This window comes from Heterodontus francisci, chromosome 11, assembly GCF_036365525.1.
Source record: "Heterodontus francisci isolate sHetFra1 chromosome 11, sHetFra1.hap1, whole genome shotgun sequence".
Taxonomy (NCBI): Eukaryota; Metazoa; Chordata; class Chondrichthyes; order Heterodontiformes; family Heterodontidae; genus Heterodontus; species Heterodontus francisci.
In genome coordinates this window covers 34,180,498-34,201,024 of record NC_090381.1, presented here as the reverse complement: position 1 = coordinate 34,201,024, position 20,527 = coordinate 34,180,498, and the positions used below count along the sequence as shown (strand labels likewise).

Below are 20,527 nucleotides of genomic sequence, written 5' to 3'. Positions count from 1 at the left end.
CACAAACAGTTTATCCTTTTTCTCTCTCAGGACTCTAATTCAACCAATTTATCCTTCCCCACTCTGTAACCTATTTGTGTGTGTGTGTTTGTATGAAAGTTGAAGCATATTTTATTATTTTTACTTTGATCGGTTTAAGTACGATAAAGTTAACCTCTTTGTTTGTTAAACTGAAGAAAACCTGTCCAATTGGCTCTTTTTATAATCACAGGCATAAACAAGTAAACACTCACTGAATTGGCAAGTACGTCCACTTAAAAAAGAAATAAATCTGTTGTAGTCAAACAAGTAGAGTGAAGAGACCTCTCCTCAACTGTTCAGAACGCTATAAACAAAAGTTGTTTTTTGTTGATGTACTGGTCTCTGGTGCCATCTGCTGGTCAGTGAGCATAATATCTTTCTGTGCACAATTATTAGTGGCAACAAATAAAAAGTCAGGACATAGTTGAATACAGGTTTGAAGTTGATATCTGCGGAGAACTACTCGTACAGAGCAACATCTGAATCTTTTGAGACTTTGGGGTAGAGTTTCTGCTCGTTTAGAGTCATACAGTCATTCACAGCAATAGAAGGAGGCCAGAGAATGCTTACTAGACTGATACTTGGAATGGGTGGGTTGTCTTATGAGGAAAGGTTGGACAGGCTAGGCTTGTATCCGCTGGAGTTTAGGAGAGTAAGAGGCAACTTGATTGAAACATATAAGATCCTGAGGGGTCTTGACAGGGTGGATGTGGAAAGGATATTTCCTTTTGTGGGAGAATCTAGAACTCGGAGTCACTGTTTAAAAATAAGTGATCGCCCATTTAAGACAGAGATGAGGAGAAATTTTTTTCTCTCAGAGGGTCATGAGTCTTTGGAATTCTCTTCCTCAAAAGATGCTGGAAGCAGAGTCTTTGAATATTTTTAAGACAGAGGTAGATAGATTTGTGATAAGCAGGGGGTGAAAGGTTATTGGGAGTAGGTGGGAATGTGGAGTTGAGGTTTCAATCAGATCTTATTGAATGGCGGGGCAGGCTCGAGGGGCCGAGTGGCCTACTCCTGCTCCGAATTCGTATGCTTGTTTGTTCCGAGTTGTGCAACTTTTAAACCTTGCCTTAACCGGTTCCAGCCAAGGGTGAGGGACCGCCTGCTGGAGGTGGGTTCATATTACTTGCTTTAATTCATTTTGGTCCACTTCACACCTGAATAGCACTACACAGTATGTCAAGCCAAAATCACCAAGGTCAGTACAAACTCTTGCATAGCTAACTTAATAATTTCAAAAAGAAAGTTCTAGCTTTTTTGAAGAGACTATTCACCTGCCAGTGAATGGCAGTCGCTAATTAACACTGCATCCTCGTAGGAGCAGAAGCAGACCAATCAGCCCCTCAAGCCTGTTCCACCATTCAATGAGATCATGACTGATCTGTGACCTAACTCCATATGGAATCAGTACATGACCCCACAACAAAGTTGGAAATCACGGGGAAGTTCTCTCTGAGACTAATTCATGCTTCCAGCAAACCAAATAAGCTCTGCAGAGTGAGGACTACATTACCCGGCGTGCAGCGCGGCCGGGTGATTCCCTGGTACACCTCCCGGCGTGCAGCGCGGCCGGGTGATCCCTGGTACACCTCCCGGCGTGCAGCGCGGCCGGGTGATCCCTGGTACACCTCCCGGCGTGCAGCGCGGCCGGGTGATCCCTGGTACACCTCCCGGCGTGCAGCGCGGCCGGGTGATCCCTGGTACACCTCCCGGCGTCTCCCTCGCCGCTAAGATGGCGGCCGCCGCCCTGCAGCTTTACCTGGAATCAATCCGCCGGGAGTTACAACGTCAGGATCCCAGCGCGCTCGGGATTGTTGTGGCCCTGGTGGTGGTGCTGCTCAGCATCGGTAAGGAGACTGCGGCTCGGGGAGCAGGGTTTGCTGCTGGCCCGGTCTGGGAGAACATGGACCCAGCTGAATCCTCCGCCACGTGTCTGCACGGCCTGAGTCCGAATCCCGGCCCCAGGCCCATAGGCCCTGCAGACACACGGCGGAGGAGTTAGCCGGCCCCGCCTGTCTACAGCACCGTCAATACCTCCGCTTCGCCTCCCGGTCATCTCGCTTTTTAGCAGCTGGGCTTCTTGGTCACTGAGCTCCTCCTAATCAGGGTCTTTAGACTCGAGAGGCTTCTCCCTGGCCCAGCCGAGCCCAGCCGTACCGGACACTCTGCAGATCCTGTCTGAATCCAGAAAAGGGTTGGAAATAAAAGCAAAATACTACAGATGCTGGAAATCTGAAATAAAAACAAGAAATGCTGGAAATACTCAGCAGGTTTGGCAGCATCTGTGGAGAGAGAAGCAGAGTTAACGTTTCAGGTCTGTGATCTTTCATCAGATTGCACTCACCTTTTTCCATTCTTATCTGTTCAGGTGTAGCCAGGGAATTCTCTTCTTGCTTCTCTTGCCCCTCTGGTGTCCCCAAAATGTCTATCTTTTGTTCCCTCCTATTTCTCATCTACATGTACCCTCAGCCAAACTGTTCTAGCACAGCGACAACACTGGCGTCTATCCGGCAATGTGGAAAATTGCCCAGGTATGTCCTGTACACAAAAAGCAGGACAAGTCCAACCCGGTCAATTACCGCCCCATCAGTCTGCTCTCAATCATCAGTAAAGTGATGAAAGGCGTCGTTGACAGCGCTATCAAGCGGCACTTGCTTAGCAATAACCTGCTCAGTGATGCTCAGTTTGTGTTCCACCAGGGCCTCTCAGCTCCTGACCACATTACAGCCTTGGTTCAAACATGGACAAAAGAGCTGAACTCATGAGGTGAGAGTGACCGCCCTTGACAACAAGGCAGCATTTGGCCGAGTATGGCATTAAGGAGCCCTAGCAAAACTGAAGTCAATGGGAATCGAGGAAAATCTCGGCTGGTTGGAGTCATACCTAACGCAGAGGATGATGGTTGTGGTTGTTGGAGGTCAATCATCTCAGCTCCAGGACATCACTGCAGGTGTTCCTCAGGGGAGAGTCTGAGACCCAACCATCTTCAGCTGCTTCATCGATGACCTTCCTTCAATCATAAGGCCAGAAGTGGGGATGTTCGCTGATGATTGAACCCGGGTTCAATTCTGGGTACTGCCTGTGTGGAGTTTGCAAGTTCTCCCTGTGTCTGCATGGGTTTCCTCTGGGTGCTCCGGTTTCCTCCCACATGCCAAAGACTTGCAGGTTGATAGGTAAATTGGCCATTATAAATTGTCCCTAGTATAGGTAGGTGGTAGGGAAATATAGGGACAGGTGGGATGTGGTAGGAATATGGGATTAGTGTAGGATTAGTATAAATGGGTGGTTGATGGTCGGCACAGACTCGGTGGGCCGAAGGGCCTGTTTCAGTGCTGTATCTCTAAATACTAAATAATGTTCAGCACCATTCATGACTCCTCAGATACTGAAGCAGTCTGTGTAGAAAAGCAGCAAGACCTGTAACCATATTCAGACTTGGGCTAATAAGTGGCAAGTAACATTTGCGCTACACAAGTGCCAGGCAATGACTATCTCCAACAAGAGAGAATCTAACCATCTCCCCCTGACATTCAATGGCATTACCATCGCTGAATCCCCCACTATCAACATTCTAGGGCTACCATTGACCAGAAACTGTACTGGAGTAGCCATATAAATGCCGTGGCTACAAGAGCAGATCAGAGGCTCGGAAACTTGCAGCAAGTAACTCACCTCCTGACTCCCAAAGCCTGTCCACCATCTACAAGGCACAAGTCAGGAGTGTGATGGAATACTCCCCACTTCCCTGGATGGGTGCAGCTCCAACAACACTCTAGAAGCTCGACACCATCCAGGACAAAGCACCCTGCTTCATTGGCACCCCATACACAAACATTCAGTTCCTCCACCATCGACGCACAGTGGCAGCAGTGTGTACCGTCTACAAGATGCACTGCTGCAAAGCACCAAGCCTCCTGAGACTGCGCCTTCCAAACCCGCAACCTCTACCACCTCGAAGGACAAGAGCAGCAGATGCATGGGAACACCACCATCGGCAAGTTCCCCTCCAAGTCACACAGCATCCTGACTTGGAACTATATCGCTGTTCCTTCACTGTCACTGGGTCAAAATCCTGGAACTCCCTTCCTAACAGCACTGACAGTGTATCTACCCCACATGGACTGCAGCTGGTCAAGAAGGCAGCTCACCACCACCTTCTCAAGGGCAATTAGGGATAGGCAATAAATGCTGGCCTGGCCAGCGATGCCCACATCCCATGAATCAATATATTTAAAAAAAGCTGTCCCTTTGCAACATCATCCATAAACAAGTATCAGTTTTCATATGTAAATGGCAACATCCTACGCTACCTCCGCATCGTCTCTCTTGACCTCTCTACTACCTTGAAATTGTCAGACTGCTTGTCCAATATCCAGTACTGGATGAGCCAAAATCTCCTCCAACTTAATATTAAGAAGACCAAAGCCATTGTCATCAATCCTTGTCAAACTCCATTTCCTAGCCACCGATCCATCTCTCTCCCTGAGGGTGAACCAGACTGTTTGCAACCTTGGTGTCGTATTTGACCTCGAAATGAACTTCCGCGCTTGTGTTCATGTCATCACTAAAACCATCTATTTCCATCTCTGTGACATTGCCCAACTCCATCCCTGCCTCAGCTGATCTGCTGCTGAAACCCTCATTCATGGTAGTCTTACCTCTACATTTTACTATTCCGACACACTCCTGGCTGGTCTCCCACATTCCACCCTCCATAACCTTGCAACAAGTCCTGTTCATCCATCACCCCTGTGCTTGCTGGTCCGTATTAACTCCCAGTTAAGCAATGCCTCAGTTTTCAAATCAGTCCATGGCCTCGCCCCTCCCTATTTCTAATTTCCTCCAACCCCATAAACCTCCCAAGATATTTGCACCTCCAATTCTGGCCTTTTGATCATCCCTGATTTTAATTGCTCCACTGATGGTGGCTGTGCCTTCAGCTGCCTGGCCCTTTAAGCTCTGGAGTTCTCTCTCTAAACCTCCCTATCTTTCTTTCCTCCTTTAAGACACTCCTGAAAATCTACCTGTTTGATCTTTTGGTCATCTGCCCTAATATCTCCTCATGTGGCTCGGTGATAAATTTTGTTTGATAACGCTCCAGTTAAGTACCTTGTGATGTTTTGCTGTTAAAGGCGATATATGAATGCAGGTTGTTATAGTCTAAAAATTAGAGCCAGCCTTTTCAAGAGAGTAAATAGGAAACACTTATACATGCAAATAATGGTAAAGTTTGGAACTTTCTGACAAATGGCAGTTGCTGCTGGGTAATTTTAAATCTGAGATTTTTGTTAACCAGAGCTGTTAAGGGATTTGGGGCAAAGGTGGGTATATGGAGCTAGGTCACAGATCAGCCATGATCTCGTTGAATGGTGGAACAGACTTGGGGGTTAAATGCCCACTCCTGTTCTTATAATGTGATGCGTTTGTTTGAAGTTTACTAAACTGTATTTTCTGTTTCATTCTCCAGTTTTTTTCGTCATATTGAGGAGCAGGAAAAGCAGTCGTAGAGCAGTGCTTCTGGCTGGTTTGTGCGATTCAGGGAAGACTCTCCTGTGCTGTAGGGTAAGTCTCTTTCAGATTGCAATAAAATTGTTTCTGTGAAATCAGATTTTTTTTTAAGCTCCCTTGACCTATTTTTGGTTTTCACTGCATGACGTGACATGCCATTCCTAATTGACAGGAGCAGTTACCTTCTTAATGCCAGTTGCCTGTGAATGGTGATCTGATACTCACTTATGTGACTATAGCTCTGTGTAATTGCTTCCTTTTAATTTTACTTTCTTCTTGGTGCTTCCCCAGAATTTGCCCTGTGAGGAATCACGAATGAAGGTCCATAACCAGTCTTGTTGCACCACTGTTATTTTCCCTTTCCTTATAGACACCCATGGCATAATCCTGCTGAAAGACCTGCTCTTCTAAATTGCATATAGCATTCTCGGTGCATGCAGCTTGCGTGAAGCTGCCTGACTGAATACAGGTTCTAATCCCATGGGGAAGGGTGTGCCGAGGCTGACATTAAAGGCTGGTGTCAGTTGGAAGAGGAATATTCTGAGTATGAGGACTGAGATTTAATAGTGAATGAATTGGAAAGAGACAGGTGAATTTTGAGCTGGGGCAGTGTCCTGTCTCCTCCCTGCCCCCCCCCCCAACCCAGGGTCTCGCTGAAGAGGCTGGGTTGAGGATGAAGTGCATGGTGACAATGACTGCAACAGTGGGCAAAAGAGTGTGTACTAAATGGGAAGAGGCACCTATAGACTGGGGTTAAACCAGGGTAGCAGTGCCCTCTGCACTAATCCTTGAACTCACCCCCAGATTTTGGTAAGTAAGTAAGGTTCCCGGCGCTGTTACAAGACACCACTTTTTGTTTTTACAAGTGCTCATAGTACTAAAAATGAATGGTTCGCAGCATACTGAATAGACTTATTCCTTTATCTTATATATATTTAATTTTTATTCAATACCAGATTTAAAGCCAAGAGTGCACAGCACAATGGTTTTGGCAAATTTATCAGCTGGGGTTAAATACATACATAGCAGTTACTATGTGAAAAAAGGTCATTGACCCAAAAAGTGCCTGATGGCATTTACCCTCCATGCAAAATTTTGGTTTTGCTTAAAACATTATTTTGAAATTCAAAAAAAGGCAGTATCTTTACTCCAAAAAGCTTTTTTTTATACTTTCATGGGATGTGGGCATCACTGGCAAGATCAGCACTTATTGCCCATCCCTAATTGCCCTTGAGAAGGTGGTGGTGAGCTGCCGTCTTGAACCGCTGCAGTCCTTGGGGTGTAAGTACACCCACAGTGCTGTTAGGAAGGGAGTTCCAGGATTTTGATCCAGCAACAGTGAAAGAACAGCGATATATTTCCAAGCTAGAATGGCGTGTGGCTTGGAGGGGAACGTGCAGGTGGTGGTGTTCCCACATGTCTGCCTTCCTTGTCCTTCTAGGTGGTAGAGGTCGCGGGTTTGGAAGGTGCTGTTGAAGAAGGCATGGTGCATTGCTGCAGTGCATCTTGCAGATGGTACACACTGCTGCCACTGTGCATCAGTGGTGGAGGGAGTGAATGTTGAAGATGGTGTATGGGGTGCCTATCAAGCAGGCTGCTTTATCCTGGATGGTGTCGAGCCCTTGAGTGTTGTTGGAGCCGCTCTTATCCAGGCAAATGGAGAGTATTCCATCACACTCCTGACTTGTGCCTTGTAGACGGTGGACAGACTCTGGGGAGTCAGGAGGTGAGTTACACGCAGAATTCCCAGCCTCTGACCTACGCAGTATTTATATGGCTTTTCCAGTTCAGTTTCTGGTCAATGGTACCCTTAGGATGTTGATAGTGGGGGATTCAGTGATGGTAATGCCATTGAATGTCATATGCAGATGGTTACATTCTCTTTTGTTGGAAATTGTCATTGCCTGGCAGCTCGCCATCACCTTCTCAAGGGCAATTAGGGATGGGCAACAAATGTTGATCTTGCCAGTGATTGTTTGGTACAAATGTTACTTTCCACTTATCATCCCAAGCCTGAATGTTGTCCACGTTTTGCTGCATATGGACACGGACTGCTTCAGTATCTGAGGAGTTGCAAATGGTATTGAACATGGTACAATCATCAGCGAACATTCCCACTTCTGATCTTATGATTTAGGGAAGGTCATTGATGAAGCAGCTGAAGATGGTTGGGCCTAGGGCAGTACCCTGAGGAACTCCTGCAGTGATGTCCAGGGACTGAGATGCCTGACCTCCGACAACCACAACCAACCTCCTTTGTGCTAGGTATGACTCCCAGCAATGGAGAGTTTTCCCCTTGATTCCCATAGACTTCAGTTTGGCTGGGGCTCTTTGATACCATACATGGTCAAATGCTGCCTTGATATACTGGGTAATCAATCTCACCTCATCTCTTGAGTTCAGCTCTTTTGTCCATGCTTGGACCAAGGCTGTATTGAGGTCAGGAGCCGAGTGGCCCTGGCAGAAACCCAAACTGCACATTGGTGAGCAGGTTATTGCTGAGCAAGTGGTCATAGTCATAGAGTTAAACAGCACAGAAACAGGCCCTTCAGCCCAACGTGTCCATGCCAGCAATCAAGCACCTAACTATTCTAATCCCGTTTTCCAGCCCTTGGCCCGTAGCCTTGTATGCTATGGCGTTTCAAGTGCTCATCTAAATACTTAAATGTTGTGAGGGTTCCTGCCTTTACCACCTCTTCAGACAGATTCCAACCACCCTCTGGGTGAAAATTTTTTTCCTCAAATCCCCTGTAAACCTCTTGCCCCTTACCTTAAATCAATGCCCCCTGGTTATTGACCCTTCCGCTAAGGGAAAAAGTTTTTTCCTATCTAACCTATCAATGCCCCTCATAATTTTGTATACCTCAATCAGGTGCCCCCTCAGCCTTCTCTGTTCTAAGGAAAACAACCCTAGTCTTTTCAGTCTCTCTTCATAGCTGCAATGCTCGAGCCCAGGCAACATCCTGGTGAATCTCCTCTGCACCTTCTGCAGTGCAATCACATCTTTCCTATAGTGTGGTGCCCAGAACTGTACACAGTACTCCAGCTGTGGCCTAAGTAGCATTTTATATAGCTCCATCATAACCTCCCTGCTCTTATATTCTATGCCTCGGCTGATAAAGGCAAGTATTCCTTATGCCTTCCTAACCACCTTATCTACCTGTGCTGCTGCCTTCAGTGATCTATGGACAAGTACACCAAGATCCCTCTGACCTTCTGTACTTCCTAGGGTCCTAACATCCATTGTATGTTCCCTTGCCTTGTTAGTGCTCCCAAAATGCATCACCTCACACTTCTCAGGATTAAATTCCATTTGCCACTGCTCTGCCCATCTTACCAGCCCATCTATATCGTCCTGTAATCTAAGGTTTTCCTCCTCACTATTTACAACACCACCAATTTTCATGTCATCCGCGACCTTACTGATCATACCTCCTATATTCACGTCTAAATCATTAATGTACACTACAAACAGCAAGGGTCCCAGCACCGATCCCTGTGGTACACCATTGGTCACAGGCTTCCACTCGCAAAAATAACCCTTGACCGTCACCCTCTGCCTCCTGCCACTAAGCCAATTTTGGATCCACTTTGCCAAATTGCCCAGGATCCCATGGGCTCTTACCTTCTTAACCAATCTCCCATGCGGGAACTGCTTTACCCTCATCACATCTAGTCACCGCCTTGAAAAATTCAATCAAGTTAGTTAGACACGATCTCCCCCTGACAAAGCCATGCTGACTATGCCTGATTAATCCCTGCCTCTCCAGGTGGAGATTAATCCTGTCCTTCAGAATTTTTTCCAATATTTTCCCAACCACTGATGTTAGACTCACCGGCCTGTAATTACCTGGTTTATCCTTGCGACCCTTCTTGAGTAATGGCGCCACATTCGCAGTCCTCTGGTACCTCTCCTGTGGCCAGAGAGGATTTGAAAATTTGTGTCAGAGCCCCTGCAATCTCCTCCCTTGCTTCAGGTAACAGCCTGGGTTACATCTCATATGGGCTTGGGGATTTATCCACTTTTAAGCCCGCTAAAACAGCTAATACTTCTTCCCTTTTAATACTAATATTTTCAAGTCTCTTACAATCCCCCTCCCTGATCTCTACACCGACAACGTCCTTCTCCATAGTGAACACAGATGCAAAGTAATCATTTAAAACCTCACCTATGTCCTCCAGCTCCATACGCAGATTGCCACTTTAGTCCCTAATGGGCCCCACTCTTTCCCTGGTTATCCTCCTGCCCTTAATATACATATAAAATGCCTTAGCATTTTCCTTTATCTTGCCCGCCAGCGTTTTTTCATGTCCCCTCTTCGCTTTCCTAATTACTTTTTTAGTACCCCCCTACACTTTCTATACTCCTCTAGTACCTCCACTGTTTTCAGCGCTCTGAATCTGCCATAAGCCTTTTTTTTCCTGATCCAATCCTCTACATCCCTTGACATCCAAGGTTCCCTGGACTTGTTGGTCCTACCCTTCACCTTAATGGGTACATGTTGGCTCTGAACCCTCACTATTTCCTCTTTGAATGACTCCCACTGGTCTGATGTAGACTTTCCTACAAGTAGCTGCTCCCAGTCCACTTTGGCCAGATCCTGTTTTATCATATTGAAATCGGCCTTCCCCCAAATCAGTACCTTTATTTCTGGCCCGTCTTTGTCCTTTTCCACAACTACCTTAAATCTTACAGAGTTATGGTCACTATCCCCGAAATGCGCCCCCACTGACTCTTCTACCACTTGATAGCACCATCAACAATACCTTCCATCACTTTGCTGATGATCGAGATTAGACTGATGGGGTGCTAATTGGCCGGATTGGATCTGTACTGCTTTTTGGATAGCACATACCTGGACAATTTTCCATATTGTTGGGTAGATGCCAGTGTGTAGCTGTACTGGAACAACTTGGCTAGGGGCGCGGCAAGTTCTAGAGCAAAAGTCTTCAGTACTACTGCTGAATGTTGTCAGGGCCCGTAGCCTTTGCAGTATCCAGTGCCTTCAATTGTTTCTTGATATCACGTGGAGTGAATCGGATTGGCTGAAGACTGGTATCTGTGATGCTGGGGACCTCATCAGGAGGCTGAGATGGATCATCCACTCGGCACTTCTGGCTGAAGATTGTTGCAAATATGCGATGAATATGTCAATGAATTTGAAAGGCAAGCCCCATTTCGACTAGAAATTCCAACTATGAATGTTTACATGGGCAGTTTCAATGTTGAATGTTAAGATTAAAACATTACCAAATATATGACAACAGGCAGTAAGTTTTGTGGGTCATTACTACAGGAAGTAAGGTTTTAGTAGTATACACAAACATTTCCAACGGATCTCCTGTGAGCTTTCCTGTGGTGAGTTGGGTAATGAGAGCAATATAGTGGAGCAATGTCCCTTTTTAAGGTTATAAAATATATCTGATTAATGATCTGTGGATGAATTTGTTTTGAGGTTAATGACTGATCAGGTTGAAGAGTAGAACCCTGTGCGAACGTCAATTATGGGGTGCCATAGCATTTTTGCCCGATTACTTCCTGGCGAATCTCTCTGTACATTAGAAACCACTACCAAGAGAGCTGCTTGGAATAATTTTGGTTGCCTGTAATTAACTTATTCCAATTGCAGTACAGAATGTGAGACTCCCCTGAATATGTAAAGAAAGAATTAGAAACCCATAGAATTATAACTCCTCTGACAGCTTTTTTCCTTCTCATTTCAGCTGTTGTCTGGGAAGTTTAAGGTGACGCATACATCCATAACCAGTAATTCTGCATTGTACAAGGTTAAAAGTGACAAGGTATGTGTGATAATTCAACTACGCCTCTGCATTTATTGAAAGGCTGCGTTTGCTGACAACGCAACCAGTAGGTGGCACAATACTTGCACATGTGCAAATGCAGGCTCTTCAACTGGAACATCAGTGTCTGTGACATTCAGGTGGCTGCCAGGATTAAAGATGGCGCTGCTCAGTTTATCACAGGAAATGCAATGGTGAGATCATTCTAGCAAACTAACGTTACAGTAAGTTGGATGGAAACCCAGTAATATGTTACTATGTAGTTCTTGGATACTAACTGTAATGCTCAGATCCATTTAATATTCCTGTAATCGTATTAAATACAAAAGTAATTTTATGATTGAATTTCCATTGGAAGATAGTGAATTGACACCCTGATCGATGGAAGAGAAAATCGGGCAGAGTATAAAATGTGCTGCCAACTCGTTATTGTGATTCATTTATATGACTGACCAGGATTGATTCACCCGAACACAGCTGCTAGCTCCCGCCCCACTGGCCGCTCTTCCCCCTTGGAAACTCACTTTCTCAACCTTCCACCTCCCGCCACCCCACCGACCACTTCTCTATCTCCCCCCCCCCCCCCCCCACCCCTGCCACTCGCTTCAGACCTTGCTGCTTCACCCCACTTCCCTGACTGATTGTTGCCCGCTCTCCAGCTGCTCGCTCGCTCCCTGCCCCCCCCCCCCCTTCCAGCCGCTAGCTCTAGGCTGTGCCGCTTCCCTCCTCTCAGTCACTCGCTGCCACGTTTGATCAGTCTCCATGCGCTGCCCAAAGGAGCAAGGGGTGATGGGACTACGTGGGAGCGAGTGGCTGAGAGGAGGGAAGTGGCGTGGTTTAGAGCTAGCGGGTGGGGTGGCGGGGAGTGAGCGGCTAGAGAGCTGGGTGGTGTGAAGCGAGCAACTATCGGCCGGGGGAGTGGGGAGGAGCAGCGAGGTCTGGAGCGAGCAGCTGAGGGGAGGAAGCATCGAGGCCTGGAGAGAATTGCGGAGGGGGGAGAGCGGCCAGTGGAGCGGGAGCGAGTGACAGGGATCGAGCTCCAGCCTCAAAGTCTCCCATTCAGCCGCTTCCTCCAACCGAGTGGGGGGCTGGATACCCGATGATGCTTTATCGCGCATGCGCGAAGATGGATCAGGCGCGGATACGCAATGATGTTCGTGCTGCGCGGTGACATCATCCCGTGCATGAACCACTTAGTCCTGGCAAGGTGTTCACCAGGGCATACACTCAGCCTAACTACTGTTCCCCACTTCAAACATTATATGATAATAAACTTGGGGGAAGCACCTTAACTGCCTTCTGTAAAATGTCAAGCACTTATCTCTGGTTATTCTAAGGATTTTGGTTTTTATTTTTTGTGTATAGTTTTGTTTTGAGTGCAAAGGGAGATTATTTTCTTCAATTTTATTTCTATTTCTTTTGAAGATGTTATCAAAGATAGATTTACATTTATATAACACCTTATCCTATCTGTCAGAAGCACCCAAAGTAGTTTGCAGGCAATGAATTGCTTAGAAATGCAGTCATTGTTCTTAGGTGGGCAAAAGCAAGCAGCCATTTTACATACTGCTAGGTCTCTCAAACAGCAAATGAGGATATTGACCAGTTAATCTGTTTTAGAATTATTGGATAAGGGAGGAATTTGCACACTAGAGGAACCCACTGCTCTTCAAGCAGTATTACAGGTCTACCTGCACTAGACAACAAACCGAAGGGGCCTCAGTTAAACATCTCAGCCAAAGATGTACAGCTATGACTCCAGTTGTTGTTGACTTGGGCAAATGTTAGCTTGGGTTGGTTAGTGCTTTCACCTCTGTCAGATGTAGCTTCACGCCAAGGCATAGAAAAGCATGACACTTTTGTGCAGTATAGAGGGAGAAATTTCATAAATATACTGTGCAACAGCTGAAGTATTCCTGTTAAATATGTAGTTAAGTGAGCAATGGGCTTAAAATAATGGGTTACCACCGTTATCCAATGGAATGTGTGACTGATTATTTGTCTGCCTTTAGTGCATGCATTCAAGCCTTCCTTGGTTTTCAATATTTTCAAAGTAATTTTACTCTTAAGAATCTATTCCTTTCCCAGTGCAAATACTTGGAATGGTACCAGCCAACCATTAAGCATGGAAACATTTCCAGCTGCTTCTGATGCGTTATAGAGTTTGTTGCAAGGTTAGCCAAGCAAGCGCAAAAGAACTAGTTCTTCACAAGATAAAATAAGCATTGAGGAAACTGCTGACCTTGAATCTCTTCTCACAGGGCCCTGCTGTTGCTTTATATGACCTTCCTGGTCATGAGAGTCTGCGCCATCAGTATTTGGAGAAACACAAGGGCGATGCCAGGTGACACACAGGGCAATACCATGCTTTTTATTGTACAGTTGTGGAATTGGGTGCAAACTTTGAGAATTCTGTACGTTGTTTGAGGTTTATGTGGGAGTGAATTAACTTTGTGCTGTGGTGAACAATAATCTAACAATTCATCAGAAAGCTGGATTTGTTTAAAGAATTGTTTAATAGCAGACTTTGCTGTTAGATTTCCATGTTTTTGCTCAGGGGCCTTTAAGTGAATCTACAAAATTTAATTTGTGTTTTAAGATATCTGATCCCCATGATCGAAGAGTGTGAATAATGCTCAGATGTGAAGTATTATCTTTTGTGACCACAGAAAGCAAAAGCTTGCATTTCTATAGCATCTTTACTTAGAAAACTGTCCCAAGACACATCACAGAGATGCAATTAGGAAAAAATGGATGCTGAGACAAGGAAGGAGATAAAAAGAGAGGAGAATTAAAGCTTGGTTAAAGAGGTGAGTTTAAGGAGGATCTTAAAGGAGGAGAAGGATGTGGGGAAGCAGGAGGATTTGGGGAGAGAATTCCAGAGCATAGTGCCTAGATAACTGGAGGCACAATGATCAGTTAAGGGAGGTGGGCTGGAGGAATGAGCAACAAGTTAGAGTTAAGGAGGAACAACGCCGTGAAGGAATTTAAACAGGGTGAGAATGTAGGCAACGGTGATTTGTGACCATGACTCAGTGCAGGATTGGATGACGGCAACAAATTTGGTTACAAAAGCAAAATAATGTAGATGCTAGAAATTTGAAATAAAAACAGAAAAATGCTGGAAATGCTCAGCATGTCAGGCAGCATCTGAGGGAGAAACATAGTTAATGTTTCAGGTCTGTGACCCTTCATCAGAACTAGGAGAAGTTATAAATGTAATAGGTTTTGAGCAACTGGGAGGGTGGGAAGAACAACAAAAGGGAAGGTCTGTGATAGAGTGGAGGGCAGGAGAGATGAAATGATAAAAGGTTTCATGTTACAAGGCACAAGGAGTGGTAATAGGACAAGTAAAGAAACACAAGATCTGCCGAGAAGAAGCGTGAATGACAAGATAGCTCCTGTCCGAACGCAAAGTGAAGGAAACGAGAGAAAAAAAATCAAACCAGCAAAGAAGCACAAAATAAAATAAAAGTTGAAGTTATGATCTGAAATTGTTGAAATCAATGAGTCCAGAAGGCTGCAAAGTGCCCAGTAGGAAGATGAGGTGCTGTTCCTCGAGCCTGCGTTAAGGTTCATTGGAACACTGGCAGGCCAAAACAGAAAGGTCAGAGTTGGGAGCAAGGTAGAGAATTAAAATTACAGGTGACTGGGAGCTCAGGTTACACTTCTGGACCAAACGGAGGTGTTCCCCAAAGTAGTCATCCTGTCTGTGTTTGTTCTCCCCAATGTAGAGGCGACCACATCATAAGCTGCACATACAGTATGCTAAATTGAAAGTAGTACAAGTTTATCGTTTCACTTGGAATGAATGTTTGGGGCTTGAACGATGAGAAAGGAGGAGATGAAAGAGCAGGGGTGCATCTCCTGCGTTTGCATGGAAAGGTGCAGTCGGAAAGAGAGTTGGTATTGAGAGTGACTGAGGAGTGGGCCAGGGTGTTGGGGAGGGAACAGTCCCTTCAGAGTGCTGAAAGGGCATGATGTGTTTCGTGGTGACATCATGCTGGATACGATGGAGGATGATTCGTTGAATATGGAGGCTGGTGGGGTTGAAGGTGAGGACAAGAAAATTTGGTTCTGTGGTTTTCTATTCCGTCATCTAAGTTTAATAATATGGTGACCATTTGAAGCCCCAACACAGATCCTTGCAGGATTGACCAGTCACATCCTGCCAATTAGAGAACTTGCCCATTATCCATTCTCTGGCTCCTGCCACTTAGCCAATTTCCAAACCAGGTCAATAATTACAATCCCATGAGCTTCAACTTTAGCCAGCAGTCTCTTATGAGGGTCTTTATCAAATGCTTTCTGGAAGTCCATATAAATAACATCCATAGAGATTCTCCTGTCACTACTTTAGTTACCGTTTCAAAAAATTCAATCAGATTCATCAGTTCTGACCTACCCTTTACAAATCCATGCTAGCACTCTCTGATCAGCTGAAAATGTAAAGGTGTTCAGTCACCCTATTCTTAATTATAGACTCCAATAATTTCCTGGCAACACATTTTAGGCTGACTCGTCTATAATTCCCTGGCTTCCCCTCTCACCTTTCTTAAATTTTGGTGGCAAAAGGGGCTAATCTTTTAGAGGAATTCATGATAGAGGGATCTCCAAGGTAGGCCTCCGATAACAGGCAATACAATACCCAAATATATTTGCTTACCCTCCATGGTTGTGACTAACCACCTCAAACAGGCTGAGCACATGAGTTTTCATCCCCTTTCCAACTTGCATCTCATAAGAAACCTTTCAAGATCCTTGCACCACAGCATCAAAGGGTGAAGTCTGTGCCAAAGTCTTCATCAGGGTGACAACCAAGGTCAATGACCAAGCTTTCCACCGCAAACACTCCTTATCCGAGGGCAAAGAAGTATAGTCCATCTGTTTTGTGCAAGCAGAGATTTCAGGACTACACTTAACAGAAAAGTTTACTGCTTTTCATGGATAGACTGACCAGTCCTTGACCCTACCCTGTTTTCCCCAAGGTTTAGTAGTCTGGCAGTTAGGTGCTGCCCCCAATCAGTAAACTATCAAAGTAGGGCTGCCTATTTGACACCAGGCCACCAGCTTTTATCTGCCTCACTGTGATTTGATTTGTTAGTGGGCAGCATAGCTTTTGTTTGAATCCGACCATATATTTGTACTATTTGTATTCTATTTATTACATGCCAATAACAAATTATATCCTAAACTTTGGCTGTGACTTTATGATAAACCAATAATGAAATGCTGAGGATCTGTGAGTGAGTGTGGACATAATTCAGTGTTTTTTTTCCACACAGAGCCATTGTCTTTGTAGTGGACAGTGTGTCATTTCAAAAAGAAGTGAAGGATGTAGCTGAGTTCCTGTACACATTGCTAACTGATGCTGTGATTGTGAAGAATGCACCTCCACTCCTAATAGCTTGTAATAAGCAAGGTAAGGTGAAGGTTGTCCTAGAAGCCTGGCACGTGATTGAGTACGTCCTACATTGTTGGTGCTTCCCTTCCCAGTTGTCAGTGTAATGTACAGATATGAGGGCCTCTCTGCTGTTTTCCTAATTTGTGGTTGGGAAGTCATTTTGCTGTGGGACTGAGGAAATATTTCATCTCTGCATATTGGGGATGCTTAGTCTCTGCTGTATATTGAGGTAAATCAAAAATGTATTTGGGAGTTGTCATTCAGGAACTATGTCCTCCGAATTTAAAGCTCTGGATAGGTCAGTGTTGTATACTATATACAAAATATAGATACCATATAATATGCTTCAGTTGAGTGCCTGGCTGTTTGCTTGCTATCTGTGTGAGTACTGTTTCAATGGTTTAAAGAATACTTTGTTTAAAATCCCATAACGGCAAGTGGCATGAAGTTAGAAGTGTTAACTGATTGTTATAAATGTAAACATGTGTTCAAGTGTGGTTTACCTGTAGAAATTTCTGAGAGGCAGTATTGGTTTTTGGTTCATGAACTAATGAAGATGTTCGTGAGCTCCGTACTTGGGGGAATTGCTAATTTTGTCTTTTGTTGGATTTCAGATGTGACCATGGCCAAATCAGCAAAATTAATTCAGCAACAATTGGAAAAGGAACTGTAAGTGTCAGATTCTTGCAAGATGTAACTGTGAGAATGCAAAATAACTGAGGAGGGCCTTATAATTGAGTTTTAACTTTAAAAAATTTCTGTTCATTTTGGGAGAGTAACATTGAATGTGTGTGGACTTCTTTTCTGTGAGCAGCAGACTTGGGGGTTCTCTACATCAGTGACTAGATTGCATGAGAAAATCCACAGAAAACAGCATGATATTTGTGGGAGATACAACTTTTTAAAATTATGTATTTTTAACAGTGGAACGAAAGCAATAACTCAACTGTTGGAGTATTCACTGTATTCTCGTAGAGCCAAAGATATACCCTGGTTGGCTGCTTTTCAATTGAGTTCTTCGTTGAATAAACTTAAACAGTGAGCTGCTCTAAGTTGCACTTCCTTCCTTTGTAAAAATGTGAGCTTTACCCAAATGACCATTAAAAAAAAAAGCTTGATATTTAAGGAATCTGGGCTCACTGCGTGTTACTATTGTCCCTATGATTTGAATATTCTATATGGGTTCTTTGCAGTTCTGAAGTGGCAGCTATACAGTTGCATACCTACAGTATTTGTCTTAAAACAACTCCATAAATCTGACACTGGGGGTGATTTTAGCCTAACCTGCCCTATGAGAAACCTAGAAGATCTGATCGAGTGCCCATGAGGCAGAATATTAAAGGAGACGCTTGATCTTTCAGTTTCCCTCTGGGTGTGTTGGGTTAAGATTACCCCTTCATTTCTATATCAAGCTGATAAACCTCCTAATTATTGCTGGCCAGGATTGTTCCAAGCAAATGTATTGTGAAACAACAGCATCAATGCAAGTTAATATCTCAGTGCAGGGTCTCTGTGCTGTCACAGAGAAGCATTAAAGTTCTTTGTGTCGATGCTATAATTGTGCTGTTGTACAACCTGGTATGTGCCTAAGAAACAGTCGATGATAATACGAAGAAGATGTTTTCTTCCCAAAGCCAAATCTCCTTCCACTGCATTTCTACCCAGTTCATTTTCAACTGAGGAAACGTCATCATAAAATTGGATTAATCTGCAGAGAGGACAGCCATAAGCCATTTGGCCAATAGTGTAGTGAACATTTACTCAACATCTCAAGCTCTAATTTTCTTTACATCCTTATAAATGTTCCTCAGATCTTTGATACAAATTTGTTTTTCTGATTTAAACCTCTCTGTTGAACGCAAGTGTACCTGCAGCTTCTGTCATTTTGATGTGTTCAGCAGGTAAAGGTTGAAATGTATTACAAATTTTATTTACTGTCAAATTTCAATGGGGCTAGCTCAATTGGAATGTAGAATTGTAGGAGCTTTTTCCTCCAGGAACAGCTACCAGATTTTTTGCAGTTTTTGGAGAAGTTAAATCCCATCTAAAACACGTGCTGGTGGTTTTTGAATGAATCCTGATTTTCTGCAATTCTTGATAACAGTACTTGAGATTTTTGAGATTGAATGTGTATCTGTATTGATAGCTTCTTGTTTGAACTTTAATGCTTCTCTGTGACAGCACAGAGACCCTGCACTGAGATATTAACTTGTCTGTGATCTCTGTGCTTTCTCCTTTTCATTTATTAGATATTTTTTGAAATCATGTCTCCTGTTAAAATTACAGCTATTAGGGCCAAGATCATTGGCAAATCTCACCATTGTAAATACCAAAGAATACATTTTCAGGCAGTATTAGCAAAGCGACTTGTAATGTATTCTGTTTTTAAGTGTTTCCCTCTCTTTTACAACAGGTAAGTTGCCAACTTAGTGAAATAATTTATTGATTTTAACTGTGTATGTTATTTACGGTGGAGAGAGGTTAGTGGCTGAAGCAAATGATTTCCCACACAATCGCTTGATAAAGTGCAACTGGTAGAAATGGCACATGTCAACTTACATTATCTACATCTGTCCCCAGCATCAAAGTCTTACTGCTCATTACTTTTAAGAGACAAATGCAATTAGTGTGTCTGAGCCTTTTTGTGATTATAAAATATCTGACCTGACTACATTTATGGGTGCAGCTTTGGAAATTTCAGCTCTCTTGTGAGGAAGAGTAAATGAACTGCAACATTTGTTTGTTTGGCCTCCACTTATCACTTAATTGTGCCTTTAAACCATGCTTTATCTTATCTCATCTGCAGCAACACTCTGAAGATGATTCGTTCTGGTGTACCAAAGTCTCTGGATGGATCTGGCACTGGAGGGGTAGTGCCCTTAGGAAAGAAGGGGAAGGAGTTTGATTTCTCCCAGGGATCAATGAAGATTGATTTTGTAGAGTGCAGTGCACGAGGGAGCAAAGGAGACAAAGGAGAGGCAAGCATTGGAACTGTGGAAGCGTGGCTTGTTAAAGTAGCATGAGCAGTGAGATGGTGTAAAAATGGAAGTCATGTCATGCTGCCAACACAAGGAGAATTGATTCTCAAATGTACGCTTGCAACAGGAAGTGAGACTGAGACCAAGAATGCAAAAGTCATGTTTTTAATGCTGAAGGTTCAAAGAAATGCTGAAGGTTCAAAGAAATGCAGAACCAGGGCTGCGCAATGCTTGCCATGGCTGTCTTGAGCTGAGCTAGCTTGATGCTTTCTACATTTAGGTGTTCAGATTCCACAGCTTGGATTTTGGTGTGAGTGCTCTTTATGTTGCTTGTGTTGTTGAATTGGCAGCACACCATCTTGTCTATTCATAAGCAAATAAAATAATGGATATAAATCAACCTTTACAGCAGTGCAGTCTTTCTGTGAAGGTGCTGTTTTGTGTGAAATGTATTGTACCAGACTGATATTTATTTTCCATTGGCCATGCCTGACACACAAGGAAACGGTCTTGCTGTTTGAGGCCAGTCATCACGGCCCAGGACACCGCTGTAGGAGTTCTTCAAGGCAGTGTCCTTGGACCAACGATCTTCAGCTGCTCCATCAGTGACCTTCCAGTCAGCAGTAAAAGATTTTTGCTGATGATTCCACAGTGTGTAGCTCCACTCAACCCTGCTGATAATGAAGCAGCCCATGTCAGGCTAGAGCCAGACTTGGATAACATTACAGGCTGGTGCCCCATATGTGCTAAGCAGTGACTATCTCCGATAAGAGAAAACATCAATATTATGGAAACACCTCCAAGCCACACA

General features: G+C 44.3%; 1 protein-coding gene across 2 annotated transcripts; it reads left to right on the top strand.

Moving 5' to 3' along the window:
- Positions 1–1,699: 1,699 nt before the first annotated feature.
- On the top strand, positions 1,700–20,116 carry srprb (SRP receptor subunit beta). 2 transcript variants are annotated; one of them, XM_068041981.1, is made up of 7 exons: positions 1,700–1,871; positions 5,492–5,586; positions 11,257–11,334; positions 13,596–13,678; positions 16,620–16,756; positions 17,353–17,407; positions 19,545–20,116. In XM_068041981.1, the coding sequence occupies exons 1-7, from the start codon at positions 1,757–1,759 to the stop codon at positions 19,759–19,761; spliced, it is 780 nt and encodes a 259-aa protein (XP_067898082.1). In that variant the 5' UTR covers positions 1,700–1,756; the 3' UTR covers positions 19,762–20,116. The 2 variants fall into 2 exon arrangements, with proteins under 2 accessions (XP_067898082.1, XP_067898083.1); XM_068041982.1 differs by lacking the exon at positions 1,700–1,871 and adding an exon at positions 1,889–2,338.
- Positions 20,117–20,527: the final 411 nt, after the last annotated feature.